General features: G+C 44.6%; 1 protein-coding gene across 3 annotated transcripts; it reads left to right on the top strand.

Annotated features, from left to right (window-relative positions):
* The first annotated feature begins 778 nt into the window (after window positions 1-778).
* EIF5 (eukaryotic translation initiation factor 5) lies at window positions 779-9,329 on the top strand. Of its 3 annotated transcripts, none has more exons than XM_081193523.1 (12): window positions 779-930; window positions 1,372-1,583; window positions 3,566-3,845; window positions 3,980-4,061; window positions 4,618-4,790; window positions 5,766-5,877; window positions 6,614-6,756; window positions 6,921-7,076; window positions 7,231-7,392; window positions 7,870-8,034; window positions 8,594-8,731; window positions 8,937-9,329. In XM_081193523.1, the coding sequence occupies exons 3-12, from the start codon at window positions 3,774-3,776 to the stop codon at window positions 9,027-9,029; spliced, it is 1,296 nt and encodes a 431-aa protein (XP_081049649.1). In that variant the 5' UTR covers window positions 779-930; window positions 1,372-1,583; window positions 3,566-3,773; the 3' UTR covers window positions 9,030-9,329. The 3 variants fall into 3 exon arrangements, with proteins under 3 accessions (XP_081049649.1, XP_081049648.1, XP_081049650.1); XM_081193522.1 differs by having other exon boundaries at window positions 784-930; window positions 1,200-1,583; XM_081193524.1 differs by lacking the exons at window positions 779-930; window positions 1,372-1,583 and adding an exon at window positions 2,413-2,549.
* Window positions 9,330-9,551: the final 222 nt, after the last annotated feature.

Here is a 9,551-nt window from a genome sequence, read left to right as displayed (position 1 = left end):
CTTCAAATTAAGAAAGGAGATTCCGACTAAACTTTAGGGAAGCTTTTAATGTTTAATAGGTTATTGTATTTTAGTGTTTTGTTGGAAGCCGCCCAGATCAGCGGGGTATAAATTATTATTATTATTATTATTATTATTATTATTATTATTATTATTACTACTACTACTACTACTACTTCAGGAATAACTTTCTGACGGCAAGAGCTGTTCAGCCGTGGAATGATCTCCCTTGGGAGGTGGTGGACTCTCCTTCCTTGGAGGTTTTTAAGCAGAGGTTGGATGGCCATCATAGATGCTTTAGTTGAGATTCCTGCATTGCAGGGGGGCTGAACTAGATGACCCCGGGGCTCTCTTCCAACTGATTCGATGATCCTCTCATCTCAAGTTTTGACCATCTCTTTAGTTTCATGCAGTTACTTTTCATATCAAAATTCAAGAGAACAGAATCGGCACGACCTTTAAAAGGATTTAGAGAGGTACATTTTACGTTCTTGCTCCTTAACATAACTCCCGACCCTCTTATCGCGTCTTCACGTTACGAAGCGAGGCGACCAAGAACCGCGCTCCCTCCCCTCCCCCATGTGCCAAGCACTGACTCATTCTTCCCCCTCAGCTTGAACTCTCGCGAGACTCTGGCCCCGTCTTGTAAACGCGATGTCCTTTCGGGCGCTGGTAGTTCTTCGATCGTAGCGGCCGGCCGGGGAGGTGGCGCGTGTGGGGGGGGGGGGAATGTTGAGAGAGAGAGGGAAGAGACGTGGGGAGGGGGAGGTCACCAAGCGCCATGACAGACAGGAGCCCGGAACCAATGAGACGGGCCGAAGTCAAAGCGCGCAGCCAATACCGCGGCGGGGTGGGCGCGTCCTCGCCGGCGGCTGATTGATCTCAGCCTTGGCGACGGCGTTGTTCAGTCGGAGCGAGAACATTCTAGAGGTAAGTGCTCGGCGGCCATTATGGCCTGCCCCTACCCCTCCTCCCCCCCCCACCGCCCTACGATCGCGCGCGAGCTCCCAGTTTAAAAAAAAAAAAGAAAGAAAAAAGCGGCTCGGTTGCCTCTACGGCAGGTTTTGCCGAGCCTTGAGGTGCGCGCGCGCCGTTCCTCCGCCCCCCTCCGCGGCTTCGCGCGCCACCCTCGCGCGCGCCCCCGCCGCCAACCCCATCTAACAATGCTGCCTCAGCTGACTGTATTTCCCTCCCGGCAGAGCAACCGGCACGGCCGCTCCCGCTGATCCCGCCCGCCTCAGGACGCTCGGACCCCCCCTCCCCTCTTCCTGGCGGTTGCGGCGCCGGCCTCCTCCGCCCTCGACCACCGGACACAGAAGAGAGCGGATATCTATATATCTATATTTAAGTAATATACGTCTAATTTGAAAGGACTGCAGGAGGAAGGGGAGCAGGAGGAGAGGAAGACGAAGAAGAAACACCACACCGCCCCCTTCCAGCGTCCGGGTGCTCGGTGACTGCACCTCTCTCTTCCCCCCCTCAACCCCCCGACGTCGCTCATCGTTTCTCCTCAACACCGATTCGGCCTTCGTCACAGCCCCGGGCGAGCAGCGTTGGGTTTATGTCTGTATTGGACGAAAACGGTGAGTCGCGAGGGAGGCGGCGGCCGTTTGAACAGGCGTGGGGGGGGGGCTTGAAGGGGCTCCCTCTCCTGAGGGGACGCGGCGGTTGGCCGGGGGTGGGAAATCCGGGTCGGGGGTGGTTTTGTGGAAAGGCGAAGCGGGGCCTCAAGAGGGAAAGAAACGGAGGTGGGGAAAGGAGTTGGGTTGGCGTGGGGGGGGGGACGACAGCGAGGGCGGCGGCCATGGGGCAGAGGCCTCTGGGGCCCCTTTTCGTAAGGTTTTTCATTTAAATGCGTCGCTATGATAACAATAAGCCCCTCTTCTCGTTCTCTCGGGGGGGGGGCGTCTGAGAGCGATGCCGCGGCCCCCGTCCCTCATTCCGCGGTAAGATGAGGCGAAGGAGTGTATAATAAAGACGGTGGTCGCCGCTGCGCTTTTTATCCAGGGTTCTTCTCTTCTCTCTTCCCCCCCCCCGGTCGCGGGTTGCTCCACAAGATGGCGGCTGCCAGGTCTTCCGCGCCTCCCTCCCTCGTGATGCTGGGCGGAGGGAGGGGCGGCGAGGGAGACGCGGTGGTTGGGGAGAGTGCGCGCTCTGTGGCGCAGTTCCTAAACCCGCAGCGCCGGGAGGGTGGAGGAGGGCGAGGGTTCCTTTCTTTCTTTCTCTCTGTCGGTCGGTCTCTTTCTCTCCCGATGCCTCTCTTTTTCACGGGTTCAGAGAGCGACGCGGGGCGGGGGAGAGGAGATCGGAGGGGGGAGGGGAAAGGAGGAGAAGCGCCTGCGCGGCACGCTGCCTCCCCTCGTATTTAAGGCTGACTCAGTGCTTAATTGCTGCATTTCTGAGTCATTCCGACGCCTGGGTGAAGGGGAGGTGGGGTTTTTTGGGCTTTTGGTTTTTGTTTTTTTATTAAATCAAAGGGAGGGAGGGAGCGGAAGTGCTCTTTAGACGCGAAGGCCTCGTGGCGTGTGAATGGCTTTTCTCCCCAGCAGGTAAAAGCATCACGTTTTCTATTTCCTCCAGGTTCCAAAGTATTTAGTATAAGGGTTTTGCCCCCCCCCGTATTTTTACTTCGAATTTTTTTGGGGGGGGTCATGCTTCTGCAGGCACGTGTTTAGGTCATGTGGTGGAAAGGGTGGGAGAGCAAAGTTCCATGCTTGAAACCCTATCTGCTGTGTTACTGGTGGTTTTGGCGTAAACAGCTTTGATTCGCTTAAATAAGCACAGGCAATTGTTCTTTATGGCAGGGGACTTGTGTAATGAGGTGGTTCAGATAAATTTTAGTGGTGCTGATTAAGTAGGTATGGCCCCACTCCAACATTCGCTTACTAGCACAGTATACCCTTGAGGATACAAGAGACTTAAAATATGTAGGAGGTGCCTTTCATACGAACTCCCACTGAGAGCAAGTGCAGGTTCAACGTTAACATTAACTGGTAAAGGTTTAATGAAAATATCCACCTGCTAAATAGGTGCAGAGTGACTATGCAATGGAATGTGACAAGTTATTACTGTTGCAAAGTAAACGTAAGAGTCAACGTACAACATAAAAAGCTTATAATTGTACCAAGTTCACTGTTCTTGGCACAAGCAGGCATAATTCATTCGTGTTACTTTTACAGTTGTTTAGTTTTAATATTCTATCTGCCCATTTTTGTCAAGCAGCTTAACAACCAAATAGAGGATTTATATATATAACTTAGTGTTTAATATTATAAAAAGTTGTTCTTCGCATATGATCGTTTAAAGATACAAAAGGTTCAGTGGACTATTTAGACTTGGCAATGCTGTGTTTTAAGAAAACAACAACAACAATGTAGCTTTTGCTCACACATACTTTTAATTCTGTCTTGGGTGGCAAATGGAAAAAGTTAACAAATAACATTTTGCTAAAGTTGACCTAGCCCCTAAAATGGTTTTCAAGCACTATCTATTGGCATTGACTGAGTCTTGCATGAATGTTATCCAAAGTGCTACAGAAACTAAATCTTGCTTTTTTAATTTGCAGAGCTGTTGCGCAGCCATTGGTACCTGTATTGGGGAAATATAGCATACAAGCAAGAACCTCACAGCCTCGGTGGCGAAAAATTTTTCATGTCAGAGACCGAGAACTCTTGCAGTCGTTTATGTCATCACGTCTTCTCCAGACAGAAGATACCAAAAAGTTGCAATCAAAGATCTCTCCATCTTATTGATAAAGCTACTAATAAGCCAAAATGTCTGTCAATGTCAACCGCAGTGTTTCAGATCAGTTCTATCGCTACAAAATGCCCCGTCTGATTGCCAAGGTAGTTGCTGCAATATTTAAATTTCTTAAGGCCTAGCTTGAATGTTACCTTATTTAAAACTCCTGAAACAAAAGAATTATTGCTTGAATTGAACTGGGTTGAATAAGTATGTTTAACAAATCTTCTCTTCCTAGGTTGAGGGCAAAGGAAATGGGATAAAGACAGTTATAGTCAACATGGTTGACGTTGCAAAGGCGCTTAATCGGCCTCCTACGTGTAAGTTGGTGCATAGACATTTTACTCTGCCATCCCTTCTTCTTGTACAAGACACTTAAAACTTGCATATGTCCTTTGTTCTAACACTGCACAAATTTGACTTGCACAGAAAAATCAGGCCTTGCTCAGATTGCTCCTGTGTCAAATTTGTACATTCCAAGTGTACTAGTAATTGCATCAGCCAACATACATAACCTTGTCTCATGAAGTCAGTAGAAGCCCATAAGGCGAGAAGGCAACTGTAAGGAAACAATGTACCTTGACATGATGAACAGTACTTTTAAGATGACACAATGTTTAGTTTCGTGCTGCCTTATATTTAACAAATAGCAGTACTGAGCTGGTTATAAGCAGCGCTCCTAAATGATGCTGTTGTGGGGAGGGAATTTTGACACTGGACTTCAGATTGATAGTGAAACATGCTGTGGTTAAAAAAGAGTTCCAACTTCTTTTCTTACTGTTATTAATGTAGCAAGAGCCTGCTAATGTTTTAAACATAAATTGGGGTGGAAGAAAAGCCATTGCAGAGCCGTAATAACTTTTTTTCTTTTATTAGATCCCACCAAATTTTTTGGTTGTGAGCTGGGAGCGCAGACCCAGTTTGATGTTAAGAATGACCGTTACATTGTCAATGGATCTCATGAGGCGAATAAGCTACAAGACATGTTGGATGGGTTCATTAAAAAATTTGTTCTCTGTCCTGAGTGTGAGAATCCCGAAACTGATCTGGTAGGTACTACTTTTAGAATGTTCACAGGTGTCTTTTAAAGACTGACAATATCGTTTGCAATGCATTGTCTGAAAGTTGCTAATGCTGGAATGCCACACATTTGTCTAGTCAGTGCCAGGATAGGAGGCTGCCTGTAAATCCTGTCTGCAATGCCAATAAGTTATTTAATTAAAAATAAGAAATGAAGTAAATATACAGCTGAGCTTTCACTGGAGGTTTCCTTTCCTTGCATAGCTTATGCTTCAGCATTTGTACCAGGGGACACAGTAATGTGAATTCATTGAATACATGACATTGCAATCCTATAGTTGCATATATAGAAGTCTTGCTGAACTCACTGGGCCTTTTGAATAGACATGTATTAGGATTGTACTGTCAGTTCTGAATTTTGAGTATGCTAGTTAAATTTTGTCAGATTTCTCCTACTTAAGAATAGAAATCACACAAACCTAGCAAATTATAAGTTAACTGAATTCCTTTGCATAGAACAATTGGTTTTAGCTTGCTGTACAAGGGGCCAGTCCAAATGGAGTAGGGGTTTGGGGGGCGTGTTTGCGTGCCTCATTCATGTCTTGTCCTGGAACATTGGGTGCTTGAAAAGTGAAATGCAGCACCTTGAACTGAACCTAAAACTGCATTGCCTTCCCCAACTTGAAGTTCTGCTGAGATGCCTCCTTCTTGGGGGGCAGGGGAGTACCAGCACTCCCAAAACTGTATCTCCCCATTGACTACTGTGCAAAGGAGCTTCTTCTGGTGTGTCACCATTTCAAGGTCTCGGAAACTTCCTGTTTCCTGAACCTCAGGACCTTGCTGAGGGAGAAGGGGCTCTTTTGCAAGGTAATAAGACCTTTGAACGTTGAGTTTTCCTTCCCCTCCAGGCTTTTAGAGTAGCAATGAAAAATTCTTACTTTGCATTTAGTGCCAAGGTAATTGGGAAAATGGCAGGCATTAAAACTACTACTTTTTTTTGACAGCATGTCAATCCTAAGAAACAAACCATTGGTAACTCTTGCAAAGCCTGTGGCTATCGAGGCATGCTTGACACAAACCATAAACTCTGCACATTCATCCTCAAAAACCCACCTGGTAAGTGAATGAATTCCTCTGGTTTTGGTGCACCAAAGGACAGATCATAAAATAGGCTGGCAGGCTACCATTCTTTGAAACTATTTTATGCAAGCAACACTCTGTGGCAGATAACTAGTTGTCTGCTTCAATTTAAGCTTGCTATAGTAAGCATAGTCTGACCTATTCCAGTGGCTTCTGTAGGTGAGGCCATCTGTTATATAGACTCTTGACATCCTAGCCATTGCTGTTGTTCTCCATGAGCAAATTCTGTACATCCTGGTCTACATGAGATGAGAGCACTGCCTTCTAGTTTTCTATATTGTCACACAGAGTACTTTTTCTGTAACTGCAAGTAGCTGGTCAACCATTGTCAACACTTCGGTTTATGCTGGATCTAGAAAAGTTTAGTTCTGTAACACACACAATTAGTAGCACTCTGAATGTTCACTTAGAGGTGATTGGTTTTGGTATTTCTTTTGGTGTCTGACTCAGAGTCAGGTGTTTTCCATGTGTCTTTTCTAAAAGGCAACCTCACAGTGTTGGCTTGAGAAAAAGCTATTGCCCCAAAAGACATATTAAGCAGTCTTGTCAGCCCCTGGTTCAGATGAAACTAAGATTATGCTCACCTGAAAACAGTGAAGTAAAATTTCATAAGCTATATTTAGAAGTGTTGGGACAGCTGTGACTGAAACTGAAATGTTAGATGAAACTGTTTGAAAGCAGCTATTGAATGAAGACTTGTTAATGTTTGCAGAGAGCAGTGAGACTGGTACAGGCAAGAAAGAGAAAGAAAAGAAGAATAGAAAAGGCAAGGATAAAGAGAATGGTTCTGTGTCTAATACTGAGACACCATCCCCACAGTCAGCAGCACCAGAAGAGCTTAGTCCTCCACATGTGGTAAGTACACATGGTCAGATTGAATGAGAGAGAAATGTCTTGATCAGAACATATTCCAGGTCATTGCTTACCTATATATGAGAGGTGTGTGTAAGTGTGTCAAAGTGGTTCTTTGTGTTACATTTATGTTCTCACTTGTTGCATTAACCACTTTTACTTTTCAGGATGGTGATGATGATGACTGGGGTGAAGACACAACCGAAGAAGCCCAGAGGCGCAGAATGGATGAAATCAGTGATCATGCAAAAGTTCTCACCCTGACTGATGACCTAGAAAGGACTATTGAAGAAAGAGTTAATATACTATTTGACTTTGTTAAGGTAAAAAAGGATATTAGTGTGCTCCTGTTGTGCTGAAATGACATAACCTTTTAACTAGAGTAGCTGGCTCATTCATTAAGTGAACTAACTATTAAGGAATTCAGGTATAGCCAGCATGGTTGCAAGTATAGTAACATGTTTTTTATATTTTCAGAAAAAGAAGGAAGAAGGTGTCATAGAAACATCTGATAAAGATATAGTGGCTGAAGCAGAAAGACTGGATGTCAAAGCTATGGGACCCCTGGTATTGACTGAAGTCCTCTTTGATGAAAAGATCAGAGAGCAGATAAAGAAGTACAGGCGACATTTCTTGCGTGTAAGTTCTACCAGTGATTTATCATACGCCTAAAACATGGTGAAACGACAGCATTTAGAACTCAAAATTAGAGTGACATACCATCAAGCTGCAAGTTGTATTCTGTTTCAACAATTGATTTATTTGCAAAACTCCAAAAAGTTAGTTACACATACCTTCCCTCGTTAGCCGTCTCGTGGTTTCTATGCTGGGTGATTGGGTAATGGCCTGTGTGTCTGGTATGGAAATACAGTGGGTGGTTCAAATTGGATGGAGTATTCCATGACTCTGCAGGCAGCCTACTGATTTTCATCACTGGATGCGGAGAAGGCAAAGCATCCTCCAGCCCCAAAGTAAAATTCAAGTGTTCTCTTGCTACAGCTTGCTGATTGGTTTGGGTAAACCCCGAGTTGCGTATTGCAGTCTGGAAAGTGGCTAATCAGGCTCTTGTATGCAAATGGATTTCTGTTCCCTAATCCATCCCAATTCATTTCACAGTTCTGCCACAACAACAAGAAGGCTCAAAGATACCTTCTTCATGGCCTGGAGTGTGTGGTAGCCATGCATCAGTCTCAGCTGATTTCTAAAATTCCGCATATCCTGAAGGAAATGTATGATGCGGATCTTCTGGAAGAGGAGGTCATTCTGAGCTGGGCGGAAAAGGTCTGTATTATATAGCAAGATAAATCTCACAAATAATCAAACTTGTAAATACACACCTGTTTGATTGGCAGTAGTGGCCTTTATGAATTGTGTGATTATGCAGCAGGATTTTGCTCTTCAATAGATATCCAAGAGTACAGAGGGAGGGAAGATGGTAGCCTGGGAAGGGGGATGAGAAAACTTATACATTGGTACATAGGATCCTCCCTTGCAAAGTTTGGGGGTAATAATTCAAACATTAATTTCTCATTCATGTAGAATTGTATGCACTGACTGACCCGCTCCTCTGTCACATTTCCAGCCCAACTGCCCTCCATAATATGGGGAGAAGCAAACCTCAGCAACATGAGGCCTACTGTATTCATAGATATTCTCCTTTCATCTGTTTGGCCCCCTAGCACATTTTTTGTGTTCTTCCCCCTATTTTTTTAAGGAACTGGTGAAACTCCTACTTTGGATCCCATATGAACTTAAATACATTAAGTCCCAAGTTGTTCATTAAATGTTGAGGTAAGGAAACAATGCAGTGCATAGAATTGACATCAGTCTTCTCTTGTAGGCCTCGAAGAAATATGTGTCTAAAGAGCTTGCCAAAGAAATTCGTGTCAAAGCAGAACCCTTCATTAAATGGCTGAAAGAAGCTGAAGAGGAGTCATCTGGCAATGAGGAGGAAGAGGATGAAGATGAAAATATTGAAGTATGTGTTAAACTCAGCTTTGAAAAGTTGGCTAAATCTATCTTTAAAAATATCTGTAGCAATAACCTAATGGCAACTAAGTCTTTGATTTGAAACAGGATTTTGTACTCCCATACAGGTATATTTACCGTAGTAGCCATCTACATTTAGAATACCTCAAGCTTGTTGACTTCATTGCACTAATGAAACCTACCTCTTTGTGCAGGTGGTGTACTCCAAGACGGCCAGTGTACCTAAGGTTGAAACTGTGAAGCCTGCAAACAACAAGGAAGAGGACATTGATATTGATGCTATTTAAAGTGAATCAATCTAGTTTCCAGTGTTACAGTGCATATCTCTCTGCATCTCTTACCGGAAGTGCAACATGTGTGCACAAGCTGTAATAGCTAAACATCGTGCTACACTTCTTGAACTCAAAATGTATCTTACCATGACTGGTATTGTAACTAAGTTTAACAGATGAGAGGAGTTAATACACCAGCAAACTGATCAAAGTTTGCTGTACAGCATGTTTCTTTTAAACTTTGTCTTGGACATAAATACTTGGAGCACATTTATACAGTTGTGAAAAATAAAGGATTTGGTTTTGGAATCTTCAGTTATGACACATTCCTGGTAGTTCTTCACGGACAACATTGGGTTAATGTGGCAAAGAAACACATCTAGGATGGGACTCAGTGGGGTGGGCTTGATCTTGCTTGTTGTATCATTGGATGAGGTTTGGTCTACCTGTACAACTCGTTACTTGCTTTTGCTGCCAAACCTGCTGTGGTGGTGGTGAACTACTGTTGTGGGTGGAACAAAATTTTCACCACCATCC

Source organism: Podarcis bocagei (genome assembly GCF_964188305.1).
Source record: "Podarcis bocagei genome assembly, chromosome: 1".
Taxonomy (NCBI): domain Eukaryota; kingdom Metazoa; phylum Chordata; class Lepidosauria; order Squamata; family Lacertidae; genus Podarcis; species Podarcis bocagei.
The sequence above is the reverse complement of the archived record's forward strand: the minus strand, read 5'-3'. Positions and strand labels throughout refer to the sequence as shown.

What these genes read in the sequence shown, in the direction of transcription:
- EIF5 (XM_081193523.1), top strand. Translation starts at nt 3,774, where the DNA reads ATGTCTGTCAATGTCAACCGCAGTGTTTCAGATCAGTTCTATCGCTAC. An exon ending in GCTTAATCGGCCTCCTACGT is followed by an intron (nt 4,062 to 4,617) that starts GTAAGTTGGTGC and finishes TTCTTTTATTAG; the next exon opens with ATCCCACCAAATTTTTTGGT. An exon ending in CATCCTCAAAAACCCACCTG is followed by an intron (nt 5,878 to 6,613) that starts GTAAGTGAATGA and finishes TAATGTTTGCAG; the next exon opens with AGAGCAGTGAGACTGGTACA.